At 49.8% G+C, this 22,150-nt stretch overlaps 1 protein-coding gene across 1 annotated transcript in view; it reads left to right on the top strand.

Annotated features, from left to right (window-relative positions):
* The window catches only part of MRPL11 (mitochondrial ribosomal protein L11), a 158,920-nt gene that overhangs the window by 20,106 nt on the left and 116,664 nt on the right, over positions 1-22,150 (top strand). Inside the window, exon 2 of the mRNA XM_085857120.1 lies at positions 21,891-22,016. Within this exon, the coding sequence (XP_085713246.1) occupies positions 21,891-22,016 (126 nt within the window). The remainder of the gene's footprint in view (positions 1-21,890; positions 22,017-22,150) is intronic.

Consider the following 22,150-nt stretch of genomic DNA (forward strand, 5'->3'; position numbering starts at 1 on the left):
GCACGTAGAGGTCTGTAATTTTTATCATAGGTACACTTCAACTGTGAAAGACGGAATCTAAAACAAAAATCCTGAAAATCACATTGCATGATTTTAAAATAATTAATTTGCATTTTATTGCATGAAATATGTATTTGATCACCTACCAACCAGTGAGAATTCTGGCTCTCACAAACCTGTTAGTTTTGTCTTTAAGAAGCCCTCCCATTCTCCACTCATTACCTGTATTAACTGCACCTGTTGGAACCCGTTATCTGCATAAAAGACAGCTGTCCACACTCAATCAATCAGACTCCAACCTCTCCACAATGGGCAAGACCAGAGAGCTGTCTAAGGACATCAGGGACAAAATTGTAGACTTGCACAAGGCTGGGATGGGCTACAGGACAATAGGCAAGCAGCTTGGTGAAAAGGCAACAATTGTTGGCGCAATTATTAGAAAATGGAAGAAGTTCAAGATAACAGTCAATCTCCCTTGGTCTGGGGCTCCATGCAACATCTCACCTCGTGGAGCCTCAATTATCATGAGAAAGGTGAGGGATCAGCTCAGAACTACACGGCAGGACCTGGTCAATGACCTGAAGAGAGCTGGGACCACAGTATCAAAGAAAACCATAAGTAACACACGAAGCCATCATGGATTAAAATCCTGCAGCGCACACAAGGTCCCTCTGCTCAAGCCAGCGCATGTCCAGGCCCGTCTGAAGTTTGCCAATGACCATCTGGATGATCCAGAGGAGGATGGGAGAAGGTCATGTGGTCTGATGAAACCAAAATAGAGCTTTTTGGTTTAAACTCCACTCGCTGTGTTTGGAGGAAGAAGAAGGATGAGTACAACCCCAAAAACACCATCCCAACCGTGAAGCATGGAGGTGGAAACATCATTCTTTGGGGATGCTTTTCTGCAAAGGGGACAGGACGACTGCACCGTATTGAGGGGAGGATGGATGGGGCCATGTATCACGAGTTCTTGGCCAACAACCTCCTTCGCTCAACAAGAGCATTGAACATGGGTTTTGGCTGGGTCTTCCAGAATGACAACGACCCAAAACACACAGCCAGGGAAACTAAGGAGTGGCTCCGTAAGAGGCATCTCAAGGTCCTGGAGTGGCCAAGTCAGTCTCCAGTCCTGGATCCAAGAGAAAATCTTTGGAGGGAGCTGAAAGTCTGTGTTGCCCAGCGACAGCCCCGAAACCTGAACGATCTGGAGAAGATCTGTCTGGAGGAGTGGGCAAAAATCCCTGCTGCAGTCTGTGCAAACCTGGATAAGAACTACAGGAAACGTCTGATCTCTGTAATTGCAAACAAAGGTTTCTGTACCAAATATTAAGTTCTGTTTATCTGATGTATCAAATACTTATTTCACGCAATAAAATGCAAATTAATTATTTAAAAATCATACAATGTGATTTTCAGGATTTTTGTTTTAGATTCCGTCTTTCACAGTTGAAGTGTACCTATGATAAAAATTACAGACCTCTATGTGCTTTGTAAGTGGGAAAACCTGCAAAATCGGCAGTGTATCAAATACTTGTTCTCCCCACTGTATATGTATCATGCACGGATTTATCCCCTCTCATCTTCAGTTGTCCTACCCTTCCTCCCACCCTTGGTTCACTGAAGCTTGTGGTGAGGCAGTTTGCCTGAAACAACTTGTCTTTGCCTAATGGAAAGCAAACCCAACTGAGGGCAATCTCAGTTCCTTCCATAAAGCTCGGAACAAGTGTGTATCTCCCCTCAGGAGAGCCAGAAAACAACATCGATCTAATCTCAAGTCTGAACTCTCAAACCTCTCTCCCTCCTCCAAATCCTGGTGGTGTCTAATCAAATTTGTTTCTGGTGTATGTTCCCCCTCAAACTCCTCATTTAACTCAAATGGCTGCACTGCTGATACCGCACGTGAAAAGGCTGAATGCCTAAACTCCGTGTTTGCATCTAAATCTTGTGCCCAAAACCCATCGCTTTCTGTACCCACCTTACCTAGTCGCACCCAACTGTCCCTGGACTCTGTGTCCTTTTCTCCTGACAAGGTGGAGAGCTTGCTGTCAAACCTCGACTCAGATTCTGCAACTCATATATATATATATTTTTTTACTGATTTCGGACACCCCTGGTGTGGCACATGCCAAAGCACACAAGACTCTTGTGTAGTTATGTCATAGTATCTTGTCAAGATTTTGGAATACAACGTTCTCTCTCTCTCTCTCTCTCTCTCTCTCTCTCTCTCTCTCTCTCTCTCTCTCTCTCTCTCTCTCTCTCTCTCTCTCTTTCTCTCTTTCTCTCTCTTTCTCTCTCTTTCTCTCTTTGTCTCTCTCTTTGTCTCTCTCTTTGTCTCTCTCTTTGTCTCTCTCTTTGTCTCTCTCTTTGTCTCTCTCTTTGTCTCTCTCTTTGTCTCTCTCTTTGTCTCTCTCTTTGTCTCTCTCTTTGTCTCTCTCTTTGTCTCTCTCTCTTTGTCTCTCTCTTTGTCTCTCTCTCTTTGTCTCTCTCTCTTTGTCTCTCTCTCTTTGTCTCTCTCTCTTTGTCTCTCTCTTTGTCTCTCTCTTTGTCTCTCTCTCTTTGTGTCTCTCTTTGTCTCTCTCTTTGTCTCTCTCTTTGTCTCTCTCTTTGTCTCTCTCTTTGTCTCTCTCTTTGTCTCTCTCTTTGTCTCTCTCTTTGTCTCTCTCTTTGTCTCTCTCTTTGTCTCTCTCTTTGTCTCTCTCTCTCCATATCTCTCTCTCCATATCTCTCTCTCCATATCTCTCTCTCCATATCTCTCTCTCCATATCTCTCTCTCCATATCTCTCTCTCCATATCTCTCTCTCCATATCTCTCTCTCCATATCTCTCTCTCCATATCTCTCTCTCCATATCTCTCTCTCCATATCTCTCTCTCCATATCTCTCTCTCCATATCTCTCTCTCCATATCTCTCTCTCCATATCTCTCTCTCCATATCTCTCTCTCCATATCTCTCTCTCCATATCTCTCTCTCCATATCTCTCTCTCCATATCTCTCTCTCCATATCTCTCTCTCTCCATATCTCTCTCTCCATATCTCTCTCTCCATATCTCTCTCTCCATATCTCTCTCTCCATATCTCTCTCTCCATATCTCTCTCTCCATATCTCTCTCTCCATATCTCTCTCTCCATATCTCTCTCTCCATATCTCTCTCTCCATATCTCTCTCTCCATATCTCTCTCTCCATATCTCTCTCTCCATATCTCTCTCTCCATATCTCTCTCTCCATATCTCTCTCTCCATATCTCTCTCTCTCTATCTCTCTCCATATCTCTCTCTCCATATCTCTCTCTCTCTCTCTCTCTCTCTCTCTCTCTCTCTCTCTCTCTCTCTCTCTCTCTCTCTCTCTCTCTCTCTCTCTCTCTCTCTCTCTCTTTTTCTCTCTCGATCACTAAAACATATCCAACACTCGTTGCAACACATTTTCCACAGGTCCGCACCACAAAACCAAAAAGCCCACAACTCCACTCCACAAACCAGCAACCTTACTGTACATGGAGAAAAGCCATGGCACCCCACAAAGAATAAGTGGTCCCAGCGTCAAAACGGTGACAAAAGGGCACTTTGTGGCACAGAGAGGAAATCCATGCCAAACTTCCTGCAAAGGAAAGGTGGACCCGGCATCAAAATTACAGCGAAGAAAGAGCCACATGGAGGCACGATGCTCAGCCTCATCACCAGCCATGCCACCAAGTTCCGAATGACCAATGAGCACTGCCAGATCGCACAGATGGCCAATGGTGATGTGGCCAGATCGGAAGACAAGCAGATATGGTGCGGCTTATAAATGGCTGAGTTTGAGTTCAGAGCAGCGTACTGCGTCTGGAAGCTGAGAGCACTAGAGGTTAGAGGACAGGAAGGCAGTGTTGCCGTGAAGTGTTAATTCCGATTCGTCCCGTCTCCTCAAAATGATTATGCATGGAATAACAGTGAAAATGGAAACAAAATAATGTCTGAAATCCATTTTCTACTGGTTATACTAGAAATACCAACCGGAGACAAACACCGGCTGGACATAATCCCTGCAGAGAGACAGAGACAGACAGACATGGAGTGGCAGTGTGGCAGTTATCAGAGAGAAAATGTTATGCTTTATGGACAACATATATGCACGCATTGCCACACACACACACATATATTAGTGTTTGCCGTTGTCAGCAATTTTTCTGGAATCAGCGGATTGGAATCAGTGTGATTTCCGATGACAGTACGTACTGTATACAACCCAAAAACCTTGAGTCGCTTTCACTGTTGTTTTGGCGGAATTTCAATAAACAAATTAAAAAAAACACATTTGGAAAAAACTAACCCTTGCATTTGTATAGACGTTTCAAGATGATGTGAATAAACATTAATCTTTATAAACAGCTGTGTGTGACGGGTGGAAAAAAATTTGGCTCTGTAATTTAGAAAAAACGTTAATACGGCAAACGGCTCAGAAATCGGGTGTTATCAAATATATTTTGCTTTTAAACTCACAAAGAAAAGCCATATAATCCTTGTAAAGCACACCCAATAACCAATTGCTGTGGAAACAGTCATGAGGACAAAGGAAAACCTGATAAAACGTCGATTAAGATACGGGATGAAACTTTGCCACCACTGTGCCCGAAACAGGCATGGCATTTCCATACACCTGTGGAGAGTCCGTACAGATCCACAGATCCAAATCTACCAATATGTACCATGTCTGTGTGGGCTGTATACGTACCTTTACCCTGTATCGTAACTGCCGACTGAACATCCCGATCAGGGCACGAACTGTACCGTTATTGACTGTAGGGTGTACGACAAGTAACTTAAGCACTCAAGCAAGCACTCCAACAGACCCCCTGACTTGACAAGCAACTACAAATTGCTCCAGCGCAGGCATACGATGATATAAGTGAGGAAAGTGAAAAAATAACTTAATCGTGAAGAAATCATGGCGGCCTGTTCCAAGCCAAAGTATTGTGGAGCGGGCCAAAAAAAAGAATGCGCTTTCGACTCTGGCGAGATGACAGAGGGCTGACCAAGATGGCAGCGCCATCTTGGCAAGGCTTATTTTGGGTTTTCTTGATGAGCACCCCCTTAAGTGTATCTTTAAAACGGATGGTTAAATTAACCCAATCAACCAATTTTCATTCATGCTCCACCTTGGAGTTTCCTCAGGATGTATACAAAGTCTGGGCTGCAAGGTTTCATGGTTTTGGAGTTATGGAGGAGACTGACTGACACACACTGACATTTATTATTTTATGTACATATATATGTTGTGGACCCGGCGTCGCGGGGGAACCACGAGAGAGGGGCTGTCTCGGGTTCCTCTCTGGACTCACCGGGAATCGCAAGCCATCGCACAGAATAACTTCTTATCGCAATGGGTTGCCAATCGATTTCTCTCTCTCTCAATGGGTTGCCAACTGCGAACGCCAATAACTTGATTAAGTGACTTAGGTTGACCAAGTGACTGGAGGTCCTTAATTGAGCTCCAGCGCACATTCACGCTTCCAGTTATTCCCTGAAATAACCCGACCTTTCTCTCCTCGCTGGCCTTCGAGGCTGTGGCAAGTGTTCGATGAGTATGTGGCAGTTGACGTGATTGTAGAGTATGAGGTGCACATTGTGGCATTTGTAGTGAAGTAGCAGTACGTTGTGGTGTTGTGGGGAAGAGGTGGAAGTTCCTTGCAATGAAATTGTGAATAATGGTCATGTTCGTCGTGCAAAATGTTAGCGTGGGTTGTTGTGGGGTTTTTTTTAGTAGTCGTTTGAAGTGGTTGTGGTGAGCGTCGCATAGTTTGGTGAGCGGAATGAAGGTCTTAGGCAAATTGGCGGTTGAGAATTGGTTTTGCAGTTTTGAATTGAGAATTGGCGTGCAAATGCAAATGAGGCACTCGTGGCGCACTTGTTTGGTTACTAGTAGTCTTCACTGATTTGTGTGCGTGCTTGCTTGCATGTTTCATATGAGAGAAAGCAGTGTAGCAAAAGAGTGGAAGAACTGCAAGGGTTGAAGATTAAAGAGGTCTAAGAAGCCTAACTGAAGGAGTCCCATGCAACACATCTTTCCCCTTTACTCACCAGACGTATGGAAAGGACTAACTAATATATAAATATATATAAAATATAAATATATACATTAATATATATATATATATATATGTATATATATATATATATGTAAATGTATGTATATATATATTGTTGCGGATTCGCGCCCGCCGGCGTGCGGACGGCCACGTAACTCGAATCGCGGCACGTCGCCCACCGGACGGACAATCCAGTCGTGACCCTCTCGGACTAACGCCGGGAACCAGTCACGGGTGGACCTTTCGGTCTCACCACGATCGTGCCAATCGGCCCCCGCGTGGGATAGGGTTGCTCGCCAAATTCGACCTACCTAAGTACCCACGCGGAGGGCAGACCGGGCGATCGCACCTCGCCGCAGGTCGACTTCGGACACGGGCCACTTTAAGCGACCCGTTCCGTACTATCGGGATAACCGAGCGGTGTTATTCGTCGGCCTCGACGGTTCGATAAATTATCGGGCATTTTAGCCCACGACCAACCCTTTACGTGAAGCAAGATGGAGATTCAATAGAGGAAAAGACGAAGCGAAGCGGGAAAACAGTTCAACATGAAGCACATTTATTTCGCGATGAACGGAAAGCACACATATACAATTCCACCAAAAGCACATGTAAAAGAAGACAATGCAATATTACACAAAAAGCAAATGCAACAATGCAGATCTAACCGACTACCGGGCACACGGCAACACTTATATAATTTTACTTCACAGACGGCGCCGACAACACATATTCCCAAAGCAAAAGAAAAGAGAACCACCCTCAAGGATGAGGCGGGCCTGGGGCCGAGACCGGGTCGGGCCTACCCGTCTGATGATAAGACGCGAAGTGGCGGTGGTGCCTCAACTCCGCGGGCCTCGCGGACAGTGTCTGGTAGGGGGTGGGAAAAGGGGCCCCCTTTGTCGCACTATCTCAGCGCGGGGGGAAACAGGAGGGGGTTGCTGATGCTCGGGGGAAGGAGGATATCACCCTGTCTCGGGTCCCGCGGCGAGCGTCTCCTCCTCGACCTCGGTCGCGTTGCTGGCCTCTCCCTCTGCAGCTCCCGGCACCGACGCGAGCACCCCCTCGTCCGCCTTCGCCGCCGCCACTTCTCCACAGCTCCGTCTACTCGCCCTCTCCGTCTCCTCTCTTGGCTCGTCCCAACTATTCACTCTTGACTTCTCCCACTTCTTTCCAGCTCCACCGACGACTCTCTTGAACTCCGCACAACTCCAACTGAACTCTTACTCACGAACACAGCCGTTTATATAAGCCCCGTGGCTTCGCTCTTTCACCCTTGACCCTCTGCCTCCGACCCTTCACCTCTCTAACTGGATCCCCATTGGCCCGAGGAAAAGTGGGCGTGAATGCTTTTTGATCCATGTATTTGCATATAGCGACCGCCCTCCAACGCCCTGGAGGCGGGGCCAAATCGCCCCTCGCTCACCGATTGGACGGAACAAAAGTGGGCGTGAGTCGTTTTTGAACCGTTTTCTGCAGAAAGTCCGTGATGTTTTTGAATACGCTGCACGGTGCGCGCCCTGCACGAGTCCAGCATCGGTGCCCACGAGTGGCGCGAGATGGTGTGGATGCGATGGTGGCGAGTTGTGACGGTAAAGGTCGTGGCGGTTGTGGTGAAGCGGCGTTGTGGTTGGTGGTTGTTGTTGTGAAGCGGCGTTGTGGTTGGTGGTTGTTGTTGTGAAGCGGCGTTGTGGTTGGTGGTTGTTGTTGTGAAGCGGCGTTGTGGTTGGTGGTTGTTGTGTGATGGCTGTTGAGACGTGGTTGGTGGTGGTAATAATGGCGGCTGGTCCAAAATAAAGATAGTAAAAGAAAAACCGCTATCCTGAAGAGTCGCAGCCCGCATGAATGACATTTATTCCCTCTAGACAACTGGTTTGGGCCTAACTACACATATACTTACAGAGATATCTCACCTAAGGGACCTGAATGGTGGTTTGTGAATTTGGTCAACCACAACAATATATATATTGTTACGGATTTTAGAATCCGGTCTGATGAATGCATCCACACATCCAGGTCCTCAGACAGTTATTTCCTTAAATGCATGTTCCAATTAGTCCCATCCCCATGTCTAATGGGATCTTAAATGTGATGCGTTGAGAAGGGTAAAGGATAGATCCCCTCTCTTACGGGAAGCTTTTTTCTTTACAACAGACACGTTTACACTTTCTTTCACGAGCTCTGAAGCCCGCCATCATTTTTCCTCAGCAATGTTCTTTCACGAGCTTTGAAGCCCACCCTTATATTTCCTCAGCAACATTTCTTTCACGAGTTCTGAAGACCGCCCTCATTCTTCCTCAGAAACATTCTATCGCGAGCTTCGACGCCCGCCTTTTTTGAGAGCGCACGGGTCATCATGGCAACCGTGCGCAAGTGGGGCGGGGTGAGTTTGGGGCGGACTGCACCCGCAGAGACGGCCCGGAGATATAAAATGAATGGGAGGTATGTTCTGAGAGAGGAAAGCGGGGGCGAAGGAAAGCAGAGGCGAAAGAAACCGGGGCGAGAGGAAAGCGGGGGCGAAAGTAAGCCAGGGAGGGAGAAGAGAACGAGAAGTAAGCTTGTGAAGCGAGCAAGAAGTGGGTGTAAGCGCGCAAAAGAGGACAATGAAGCGAGCATGTAGTGCGCATGTGGGTGTCTGGCCAGCGCTAACAGCGAGACGGTTCGTCCTTTCCGGTGCTTGGGCAAGCGAGCGTGTGGTGCAGGTGTGGGTGTAAGCAGCGCCGCCAACAAGTGAGGCATGCGTCGGTCACCAAGAACACCAGGGTCTAAACCAGTGACAGACGATCTCGGTGCACTCGAGGCTTCGGCTGGCGTTCAAGGCTGTTCACGAGAGGGTGCACGGTAAAGCTGGGTGCTGGCAACGGACATAACACGCACGCATTTCAGGACGTTTTAACTTCACGGACGACTTTCTGGTGAGCGAGACGATTCTTCTCCCCCCCCGCCCCCCCGAATGATCTGTTGGGTACCCATGTCTGTGTTTAGCTGTAAGTAAGTCAACCCCCACCCCCCTCCCCGATAAGCATCTGCTCTTTGTCTCTTTCCTGGCATTTTGATTGATTTTGCTTTGAAATTTATTCTTTATTTACCTCAGAAAATAAAAAGTTCTTTTTCTTAATTTATTTTATTATTATTAAATTTTTTTGTCAATTTCCAACCTGTCCGTGTTTGTCCTTTCCTTCTATTGGTCTAGCATTGTCCGAACCGAGATTGACTGGGAGGTAATTACCACAGATTTGACCAAAAATAGTTGGCACGCACCAGCGGTTAAAACGCTCGGCCACCCTAATTAAAATGTAATCAGATAATATTGGTTCTTTGCCGAGGGCGCGCTACCCACTCAGGTAACCACGTGACCTCTCGTTAAACGGATTAATTAGACAGGGGACACTGGAACTCGTGGTTGACTGGGTGGTGTTCGTGGTTCTAAAACAACCCACCGTACCACAACGTTAATTGTGAGCGGTGGCCCCAGCTCCGGCTCTACCGAGGACAACTGGGGATTAATCCCCCTGAGTGACAAGCTGGTGTCTCGGTACCCGTGGCCGCAACAACAACAACAACATATATATATATATATATATATATATATATATACATATATATATATATATATATACATATATATATATATATATACATATATGTATATATATATATATATGTATATATATATATATATATATATGTATATATATATATATATATATTCATACATACATATATATCTTTACATACATACATATCTTTACATATACATATATATATATATATATATATATATATATATATATATATATATATATATATATATATATATATATATATATATATGACCGGGCGTAGTGGTGTGCACCTGTAATCCGGCTACTCGGAGGCTTGGGTTGGAGGATCGCTTGAGGACTGGGGCTCTGCGCTGGGCCGCACTATGAGAGGGTGTTGGGCAGCCTGGAATCATGGTGAAACCCAATCCTTATCCCTGTGTCGTAAGAGGCGACCAGGGTTGCGTCAGGAAGGGCATTCGGCGTAAAACCTGTGCCAAATCAGTATGCGGATCATAACGGATGATCCGCTGTGGTGACCCCTAACGGGAGCAGCCAAAAGACGAACAACAACATATATATGTATATATCTCTATTATAATACCAAGCTTGCACACTAAAAACTCGGCTTGCCGTCACACGATCCCTATGAAATTGCTGTGGCACTTAGCGGACATGCCGACAATGTTTGGGAAGTCTTGGCGTTCCATAGTACCACTTGCATTTTGCACAATGCGTATTTTTTCATTCCCCGTGTACGGTCTGTCGTCTGCTACCAGCTATGTTGTACTGCTATCCCGTGCATGTGCACGGGTATCTCTGGTATATATTGAACCGTGGTGTTTGCCGAAGAGTTTGTCTGTCTCTGGTTTATTACGGCAGTTGCTTCCCACACTGCATTTGAAAAGGTGCTGATTGGATATTTTGCATTTTAATTTCACCTTTTTTGATGCAATACAATCAGTCATTTTATTGTCCCTTCCAGCCCTCATTAAAATCTAATCGAGATAACATTGGTGCTTTGCTGAGGGTGCGCTCCCCGCTCAGGTAACCACGTGACCTCAAGTTAAACAGAATAATTAGACGGTGGACACTGGAACTCGTGGTTGACTGGGTGGCGTTCGTGGTTCTAAAACAATCCACCGTACCACAATGTTAATTGTGAGCGTTGGCCCCAGGTCCAGCTCTCCCGAGGACAACCACGGATTAATCCCCCTGAGTCACAAGCTGGTATCTCGGTACCCGTGGCCGTATATATATATATATATATATATATATATATATATATATATATATATATATATATATATATATATATATATATACATATATATATATATATATATATATTGTTGTGGTTCTGCAAAATTGCATGCCTCGAAGGCAATGGCACCCAACATGCAGTGATCTCCAGGCAGTTATTTCGTTAGTCTTCGTGCAATCAGACCTCCCCCTCATGTCTAATGGGTTAACGGGTCGAAGTGCGTTGCGTGGGTCTAATAATTATATCTCTATCTTCTTTTCAATCTTGATTTCCATTTCAACCCTTTCCTTTTAACCATGATACAAATCGAAGCAGGCACCACACCCAGGCAGCCACCCAATGAGAGACTCACCACCAACTCTGTACAGGACACGCATGGCATGCCCTTTCACTCAAATCTGCATGCCGATTTACAGCGGCATCTTACCTTGCTCAACCTTCGCTCGCCAAAAGCTCACCACCTCGACCACCAACATCTCCCGCACAGGGAAAATATCACCCCGTGCCTCCACGCACCTCTGCATCGATGCAATTTGCCACCAAACAGGGGTGTGCTGCACGACCAAGGCCACTCGGACCACGTGACGCAGGGATGGGCCAAGTGCGTTAACAGCGCCAACCGCGTCTCACCGCGGATGCCTCGGGTGGGCATGCGGGACCGACGCGACCCTCATCCAGTCGCCAGAACACGGCCCGGGAGTTCAATGCGAGGCTCCGGGTCGTGTCGCGCTGGATGTGCGAATGAGACCGCTTCCGGCCCCAGGAGCCTGGCAGAGCAGGGCCGGGACCCAGTTGGGGAGCACAATTCGGGTGACGGCGCATCGCTTCGGGCTGTCACCCCACCCTTCGCCCGGGGCTTATAAAAGGCAGATCGCGAAGCCGTCCGTCTTCTCTCTCTCTCTCTGCACTTCCTCGCCTGCCTGCCTCGCCCACTTCTCCGCCTCTCTGCTCCGCCCTCTCTTCACCACTCCTCGTTGTCTGTCTGTCGCTGCATCTGCACTCGGGGTTTCTGTGTGACAGATGTTCCTCTGGACCAGTGAGGAGCACACGTTTCCACGAGCTCCAGCAAAGTGATGAAGCAGGAGATAACGCACCGACTCTTAAGGTGGGATCGCTCAAGCGGAACTTCCCACAAAGCGAACTGGGTTTCACAGTCGGCCGACCACGCCAGGGATTGCTAGGCCGTTAGCCAGAATGAAGGAGAGCAGATGAGGACTACCTAATCTTCATCGCGTCTGCGTGTGTGTGTGTGTGTGTGTGTGTGTGTGTGTGTGTGTGTGTGTGTGTGTGTGTGTGTGTGTGTGTGTGTGTGTGTGTGTGTGTGAGTGTGATGGCGTCTGTTGTAGCATAAGTAAAGATTGTGGAAGATATAATGGGATAAGTCTGCTCTGTGTCTGCTTTTCTAAATTGCTTGCCTTTTTTCGCTTCCCATGAATTCCGTGCTATCCCTGCTGTACATAATAATAAACCCATTTACTGTGCCACATACCTTTCCTCGCTTAATTGTAAATATATGCTTTGTATCGAAATGTGCCCAGCTCGTTTTCATATTTTCCTTCATTGGTCCAGCACAGTCCGTATCCTAGCTTATCCGGGACGTTATCCCCCAAAGATCTGTTTCCTAGCCGGTACGTCCTTGGCAGTTACGCTCGGCTGCATCTGATCCGGTAAGGTGTTCCAGTTTGAACAAGGCGTACCAACGGCGTGTCCCCCGGTAATTAGATCACATGACCATTCGGTAACCGGTATCCAGTATACAGAGGACCCTAAGTCACATGGTTGAGTTATTGGCTTTCACGGTCGATTGGCGAGTTGCCGCGTCCCGGAGTTATCCGTGTGTGACGGCCTGCGATTCCAGAGAGTCTCGTGGGAACCAGAGGTAGCTTCCCCCACCTCCCCCCTCGTGGTCTTCTCTCCCCGACCCCGGGTCCGCAAATATATATATATATATATATATATACATATATATATATATATGTATATATATATATGTATATATATACATATATACATATATATATATATATATATATATATATATATATATATATATATATATATAACATATATATTGTTGCAGTATTCGCGCCCGCCGGCGTGCTGACGGCCACGTAACTCGAATCGCGGCACGTCGCCCACCGGACGGACAATCCAGTCGTGACCCTCTCGGACTAACGCCGGGAACCAGTCACGGGTGGACCTTTCGGTCTCACCGCGATCGAGCCAATCAGCCCCCGCGTGGGATAGGGTTGCTCGCCAAATTCGACCTACCTAAGTACCCACGCGGAGGGTAGACCGGGCGATCGCACCTCGCCGCAGGTCGACTTCGGACACGGGCCACTTAAGCGACCCGTTCCGTAGTATCAGAATAACCGAGCGGTGTTATCGTCGACCTCGACGGTTCGATTAATTATCGGGCGTATTCAGCCCACTACCAACCCTTTACGTGAAGCAAGATGGGGATTCAATGGGAGAAATGACGAAGCGAAGCGGGAAACAGTTCAACACAAAAGCACATTTATTCGCGGCATACGGGAAGCACACATATACAATTCCACCAAATGCACACAGAAAAGACACAATGCAATTCAATTTACACAAAAAGCAAATGTAAAAGCGAAAACACAATGCAGAGCTAATACCGACTACCGAGCACACGGCAACACTTATACAATTCTACTTCACAGACGGCGCCGACAACACATACCCAAAACCAAGGAAAAGAATACCCTCAAGGATGAGGCGGGCCTGAGGCCGAGACCGGGTCGCGCCTACCCGTCTGGTGATGAGACGTGGAGCGGCGATGGCGCCCCAACTCCGCGGACCTCGCGGACAGTGTCTGGCAGTGGGTGGGAAAGGGGCCCCCTTGGTCGCACTATCTCAGCGCGGGGGGAAACAGGAGGGGTTGCTGATGCTCGGGGTATAGAGGATCTTTATTATGTGCGACGAGCGTCTCCACCTCGGCCAGGTCGCGCTGTCGGCCTCCCTCGGGTGCAGCTTCCTGCACGACGCGAGCACCCCCTCGTCTGGTGTCGCCGCCTTTCCACAGCTCCGTCCCCTCCGTTCCGCACACGACGAGCAGCTCCACCGCCCGCGAAGTCTTGACCCTCTGCTTCCGACTCTCCTACTCTCCGCCTCTCCGCCTCGGGACTCTCCGACTCTGGACTCTTCTTTGGACTCTCCCCTTCTCGACTCTCCTGACTGACGAACACGGTCCTTTTATCCCCCCGTAGCTTCGCCTTTGTCCCCCTCCCTTTGACCTTTCACCTCGCTCCCCATTGGCCCGAGAAAAAGTGGGCGTGAAGGCTTTTTGATCCACAAATTTGCATATATCGATCGTCCTGGAGGCGGGGCCAAATCGCCCCTTGCTCACCGATTGGACGGCAAAAAGTGGGCGTGTGTCGTTTTTGATCCGTTTTTGAAGCACAAAATCCGTGATTTTGTACCCGCTGTTCGACGCGCGCCCTGCACGAGTCCAACACCGGTACCCACAGGCGGCGCAAGAACGGTGGCGATGCGACGGCTGCGAGGTGTGATGTGAAGGTCGTGGCGGTTGTGGTGAAGCGGCGTTGTGGTTGGTGGTTGATGTTGTGGTTGTGGTGGTAATCATGGCGGTTGGTCCAAAATAAAGATAGTAAAAGAAAAACGGCTATCCTGAAGAGTCGCAGCACGCATAAATGACATGTATTCCCACTAGACAACGGGTTTGGACCTAACTACACATGTACTTGCCGAGATACCTCACCTAAGGGACCTGAATGGTGGTTTGCGAATTTGGTAACCACAACACTACCCCCTCCCCTTTTTACAGACTCGTCCCGAGTCGTCAAATTTTCGTGTGCCATCATGTGTAGTTTTCCCCTAGTACATTTTACCTACGGATCCCTGAGTGCGACATTCATGGTATTTGTGTCCCCAAAATAAATAACCTGAGGGCTGCGTAACTATCTAAACAAACTCACTCATACGGACGACTTAAATAAAATTGCCGGCGCTAGACAGACATGCCGGGGGCGCACTCATATTTACAGTACATCTTAACCTTAACTTACAAATTTTACACTAAACCATGGCCCAGGATCATTGAACTCTGCAAAAGAAAAGCAGTTAGCAGGGAGCCAGGCTGCCCACATGCAGTCTCTGGCTCAAACAATGCAGGTGACAGGGAACGTGGCTGGCTACTCGCACGCAGTCCAAGGCCTTCCCTTTTGAACTGAACGCAGTGAACCACAACGGTGCATGGGCTGCACAAACGCAGTCTCCGTGCCAGCTCAAGTGGCACACGCAATGAGCACAACGAATGGATGCATGAACACAAACACGGTGCACGGGCCGCCACTGCAGGCCCGTGTTGTAGCTGCCAACAGGGCAGTTCTCGCAGCTTGCAAACTGTTGCCTTGCGGATCCTGGCGCACATGGAAATGAACAGGGGGGGGGCAAAGCAAAATTGAACGGGGCTGGTGAACGTGGGCAGTGGGCATGGCATGGCAAAGGTAGCAGGCAAACACAGCCCGCAGAAGAAGGCCGCTGCAGGCAAACACAGCCGGCAGATGAACTGGCCGGCACAGGCCTTGAAGAAAAACAGCCAGCAGATGAACTGGCCGGCACAGGCCTTGAAGAAAAACAGCCAGCAGATGAACTGGCCGGCACAGGCCTTGAAGCAAACACGGCCAGCCAATGGCACAGGCCTTGCAGCAAAACAACAGCTGCCGATGAAGTTGGCCGGCCTCCGCCTTGAAGCAAAACACGGCCAGCCGATGAAGTTGGCCAGCTCTTGCCGTTCAGTGGAGGTTGGTGGAGGGAGTGCGGTGGTGCTGGCCACTTGGAGGGCGGGCTCGGACCTACCTACCTGTCTCCCTCCCAACCTATCGCCTTTGCCTGTCACTGTACATACCCACTCCCTTAATTTGTGAAGAACCAATTTAGCCCCAACTTATTTTTTTGTTGTTGTTTTTATTTTTACTTCCCCACTATAAATCGTCCCCTAACCCCCTTTATCGTCCTTGTTCGGCTAACCTATCCTGTCACCTAGCCTACTCCCAACCCCTACGTTCCCTTCCCGGAGGGGAATAAGGGAGAGCTAACGTCCTGTGCCGAGGCCCAACGAAGCCTCAGAATGGCCTCCCCAGAGTTCAGCGATCTATAACCAAAGTGGGTCCAGCGGCCCACAACGAGAGCGAGGGGATGGATGGTGCGGAGGGGTACATCTCCTAATCTACCCTAACCATTTAACAGTTAACCTACCCCGGGGCTTTCAACAAGCGCCTCTCGCTTAAACTATTGGTTCTAACAACCCAGATTCCCGTCGCCTGTGTTGGTGTCCTCACAATTTCGGGCCTCGCCCCCCAATTTTCTCTCCGTGCCCTCACACGGTCTCCTGGCTGGGACACGTGGCTCCCTTTGGCAGGCACGACCCTCTGCCGAATCTCCCGCTATGGCACCCCCGGGCACTACACTGCCTCCGAGCCTACCAGCTCCCTAACACCGGGGAGTGCCCCCCATGGCACCTCCCCTGAAACGCACACGTGGCAGGCCGGCCTCCCGGGCCCCTTTCCGAGGGTCACCCGTGCCCACAACACTGCCCACGCGGCTAATGGCGCCCCGGGCCCCCGCACCAAGCAGGTGCACCCGTGCCCACTACGCTATCCCGGCCCCCCATGGGCCCTTGGCCTACCGCGGCCGACTAGCCTGGTGCCCGGGGTACCCACTCAGCGATACTCACCTTTCGCAGCCACGCTCCCAAGCCCGTCAACAGGGCTCCTGCACCCCTCCAAATGGGTCTCGAGCCTACATTCCCACCAACAACAAAACGACCTCCATTTTTGTTAATTTGACTAACCCAGCTAACTCACTCTACACTGACCCCGGGGGTCCCTTGGGCGGGAGTCACTCCTCCCCCCAATCACTCATCGCACCATGCATTCCCCATTCGCTCCACTCACACAGACCCGCTGGCCTCACTCACTCAACATGTACACGTACTCACCTCACAACCCACAACTCTTCAACACACACACCGCTGAACTTGCCATCCTTCTATCTGCATCCCCTAACTAACTCGTGCTCCCACGTCGTCCCTTACACTACAGCACGTTCCTTTTAACACTACGTAGCTAAACTACGTCCCCTCTACACATCCACAAGTCTGTCACGGTCTCCAAACTCAAAAATTTTATTTCCCAACCTAAAGCTCACTAAATCCCTCTAACTAATCCATTCCACGGACTCCATGAGGACTTACCCCTGCCCCATGAAGTCGGTCTAACTAAGCTAACCCTTCCCCCTAACTAGTTTTCCATCCTGTGCCCAGGGTAAGGGGGTCTTTCACCCCTTGCCCAGGAATCCTGTACACCCGAAAGTGAGGCTTGCTTTTTTTTTTTTTTCCCATGCGCAGCACCTGCGCGGCAACTCAGAGCTCGCGCACTTTGCACCTGCCCGTGACGTCATGCAGCTGCACGTGTTCCTCGTCCCTCCTTGGACGGGACCATCCGGCAGAGATACCCCTCCTGCCGGATTCCAACCCCACGTGCAGCCATGACGTCACCGTGCGCATAAAAAAACAAGCCCCACGTCTCGAGGGGTTCCCCACGCGAACACATGTGCTTTGCCCGTTGGAGCTTAACACACACGATCGCGTGGAGAACCCGTCCGGTCCAAATCCGTAGTCCTGCCTAAACTTTGTCCGTCCGCGGGATCGGCAAATCCACCGCTGGCGTTTCCGGACCGGGACTTCACTCTCGCAAGCGAGCACGTGGCGGTCTCGTGCGTTGCACAGCACGAACCGCGTGCTCACTGCTGGGTGAACCCGGCACGGTCCCCGAAACAACTACAGCCGCTACTCGGCTTTCTCTCCTCTGTCACCGTCGTCGTCGCCATTCAACCCACGCACACCTGCGTGTTACGACGCACACAGTCCACTCCATCACATTCACACCGGGAGATGCGGCTGCGTGCTCCCGCATGCCAACCGACATCTCCCTCACATACCGCTCTCTCACACACACGGTCTCCCTTGCACACAGCGACCTTGCACACGGCCGTTCACTCACGCGTGCCTCACTACTCACACAAACCATACTACTCACACACGCGGGGGCACTCAACCGCTGTGCCTCATCCACACTGGCCGTTTCATCCACACACGCGAGGGCACTCACCCGCGGTGCCTCACTCACACTCCGTGCCTCATCCACACACACGGGGGCACTCACCCGCGGTTCCTCACTCATACACCGTGCCTCACTCACACACGCGAGGGAACTCACCCGCGGTGCCTCATCCACACACGGTGCCTCACCCACACACGCGGGGGCACTAACCCGCGGTGCCTCACTCACACTGGCCGTTTCATCCACACACGCGGGGGCACTAACCCGCGGTGCCTCATTCACACACACGGCGACACTCACACACGGTGCCTCATCCACACACGGCGTGCTGGGAAGCACGTACCCTGGCACCATCGCCACCACACCACTCACACACGGGGTCGCTTCCACACACGGTGCCGCACTCACACCTTGCACCACACACACAGGGACAACCACACTGGGGATTCGTGTCCCCACAAGGGTCTCCGGGGCCTCTATACCCCCCAAGCTCTCCGTGCACCCGTCCACAGCACCCGTCCCCTCAACCTCGCAAAGCACGACCGAACTCACCTGGTCGTGACTCGCCTCAAGGGGGCAGACTCCCTCCCCTCGTTCCTGGAGGAGGCCATCCAGCTGCTCGCACTGGGTCTCTACCCAGTCCGCCAGCTCACCCCCATTATCCTCCACTACCTCTGTGTGTGTGTGCGTCACTTACCCCGTCTTCCTCGTGTAGTCTTTCCTCTATTTTTTCTATCTCCCGTGTCTCTGCCAACTCTTCACCCTTTACCTCCCTTGTCTCAACTATTATTTCCTTTGTCACGGCCTTCATGCCCGCCTGCAGGCATCGGCCCATGTTCTGCGTCTCCCCCCGGAGCTTTTTCATTTCTTCCTTCATGTTTGCTTCCATTCCGTTTATTTGCTTGTTCATTTCGTTTTTCATTTCATTTGTATTTGTATCCATCTTTTCGTTCATGCCTTTCATTTCGTTTGTATTTGTATCCATCTTTTCGTTTATTTGTTTGTTCATGTCTTTCATTTCGTTTTTTATTTCATTTGTCATTGCCGCCAGCATGGCGCATAGCTGGGCCACGTCGGGTGCGCTTGAGTGAGCCGTTTCGGCAGGGGTTGGGGAAGGGTCTTGGTGGAGAGGGGGGGGGAGGTGTCATACACCGCGGCCGCTGCCGCACCCACCTCGGGCCCTGGGTTCAGTTGGGCGAGTCCGTGTTCCTGCACAATCAACATTTCCTGCTCGGGGATTCCATCCTGGACCATGGATCCTACACATTCTACATCCATTTCTAATACCCCCGGCTCCCGCTCGCCTTGAGACGCCATCTTGCTTCTCGTGAAGGGTTAATTTGCTCGCTCGTAATTTGGAGGGAATCGGGGGTCGCTTCTCTCACCCCTGGACCGATTCCCGTGAATTTAGCCGGAGACAGGAGAGCCCGTTTTCCTGTTCTCCGATACCAGTGCCGCGAGGAGGGCGATGAGTTTATATCGCACGACCTGACACCAGTGTTGCGGTATTCGCGCCCGCCGGCGTGCTGACGGCCACGTAACTCGAATTGCGGCACGTCGCCCACCGGACGGACAATCCAGTCGTGACCCTCTCGGAGTAACGCCGGGAACCAGTCACGGGTGGACCTTTCGGTCTCACCGCGATCGAGCCAATCAGCCCCCGCGTGGGATAGGGTTGCTCGCCAAATTCGACCTACCTAAGTACCCACGCGGAGGGTAGACCGGGCGATCGCACCTCGCCGCAGGTCGACTTCGGACACGGGCCACTTAAGCGACCCGTTCCGTTGTATCAGAATAACCGAGCGGTGTTATCGTCGACCTCGACGGTTCGATTAATTATCGGGTGTATTCAGCCCACTACCAACCCTTTACGTGAAGCAAGATGGGGATTCAATGGGAGAAATGACGAAGCGAAGCGGGAAACAGTTCAACACAAAAGCACATTTATTCGCGGCACACGGGAAGCACACATATACAATTCCACCAAATGCACACAGAAAAGACACAATGCAATTCAATTTACACAAAAAGCAAATGTAAAAGCGAAAACACAATGCAGAGCTAATACCGACTACCGAGCACACGGCAACACTTATACAATTCTACTTCACAGACGGCGCCGACAACACATACCCAAAACCAAGGAAAAGAATACCCTCAAGGATGAGGCGGGCCTGAGGCCGAGACCGGGTCGCGCCTACCCGTCTGGTGATGAGACGCGGAGCGGCGATGGCGCCCCAACTCCGCGGACCTCGCGGACAGTGTCTGGCAGGGGGTGGGAAAGGGGCCCCCTTGGTCGCACTATCTCAGCGCGGGGGGAAACAGGAGGGGGTTGCTGATGCTCGGGGTATAGAGGATCTTTATTATGTGCGACGAGCGTCTCCACCTCGGCCAGGTCACGCTGTCGGCCTCCCTCGGGTGCAGCTTCCTGCACGACGCGAGCACCCCCTCGTCTGGTGTCGCCGCCTTTCCACAGCTCCGTCCCCTCCGTTCCGCACACGACGAGCAGCTCCACCGCCCGCGAAGTCTTGACCCTCTGCTTCCGACTCTCCTACTCTCCGCCTCTCCGCCTCGGGACTCTCCGACTCTGGACTCTTCTTTGGACTCTTCTTTGGACTCTCCCCTTCTCGACTCTCCTGACTGACGAACACGGTCCTTTTATCCCCCCGTAGCTTCGCCTTTGACCCCCTCCCTTTGACCTTTCACCTCGCTCCCCATTGGCCCGAGAAAAAGTGGGCGTGAAGGCTTTTTGATCCACAAATTTGCATATATCGATCGTCCTGGAGGCGGGGCCAAATCGCCCCTTGCTCACCGATTGGACGGCAAAAAGTGGGCGTGTGTCGTTTTTGATCCGTTTTTGAAGCACAAAATCCGTGATTTTGTACCCGCTGTTCGACGCGCGCCCTGCACGAGTCCAACACCGATACCCACAGGCGGCGCAAGAACGGTGGCGATGCGACGGCTGCGAGGTGTGATGTGAAGGTCGTGGCGGTTGTGGTGAAGCGGCGTTGTGGTTGGTGGTTGATGTTGTGGTTGTGGTGGTAATCATGGCGGTTGGTCCAAAATAAAGATAGTAAAAGAAAAACGGCTATCCTGAAGAGTCGCAGCACGCATAAATGACATGTATTCCCACTAGACAACGGGTTTGGACCTAACTACACATGTACTTGCCGAGATACCTCACCTAAGGGACCTGAATGGTGGTTTGCGAATTTGGTAACCACAACAATATATATATATATATATATATATATATATATATATATATATATATATATATATATATATATATATATATATATATATATATATATATATATATATATATATATATATATATATATACCACCCTGGTGCATCAATAGTGGATGCCAGGTTGCAGTGTTAATGTGAAAAATTTCTGAGTTTATCCTGAAGATTCAATAGCTTAGTGGGCTGTTGCCGCATTAGCGATGAGGTCCTTGGGTTGGAGTCCCAGGTCGAGTCAATTTTTTAGCAATAGCCCCATGCAGGAATTTATTACTGTTTATTCAATTTATGTATAACCATCCTGCTGTATCAATAGTGGGAGCCATCCATCAACAGGGTGTTAAGGTAGAGGACCACCTACCATCACTTGTTGGTGGACATTAAAGATCTGACGGTGTCTTTCACAAAGTGTAGGTGAGTTATCACCGGCACCCTGAACCAAATACAAAATCCTGCTCTGTCTGACTGCTGGGAAGGCAACGTTAAACCACTGAGCATAACCCTTTGCTTGGAGACTGCTTCGTCAGTACTGTCAAGAGTACGGTACATCGATAATGACGATGAATACCCATTGGGCTAAAAGTGCCTCTTTCACTTAATCACGATGTACCTTTTTGATGCTGCAACAGTAACCAGAACATTTGTCTCACTTGCCCTGCTCCAGATGTCAAAGTTGACCAAGGTTGCGAAGAAGGTCTTTAAAAGGCCAGATCCCGGTGGAACTATAAATACGATTATCCGCGCAGGACAGGCGAATCCAGGACCTCCATTGGGTCCAATCATCGGCCAGGTAAACCTTCCTACAATTATTACACCGTTGGCTTAGCAGGAGGGTTGTTTGAAAGGTTCGACATGACTTAACCTGTCTAGCTGTCTGTGAAAAGTTTTAGTTTATGGATATTTAGAATAAATTACGCTGTGTTT

This window comes from Eptatretus burgeri, chromosome 15 (assembly GCF_056783735.1).
Source record: "Eptatretus burgeri isolate ZD-2024b chromosome 15, Ebu_testis_v1, whole genome shotgun sequence".
NCBI lineage: Eukaryota > Metazoa > Chordata > Myxini > Myxiniformes > Myxinidae > Eptatretus > Eptatretus burgeri.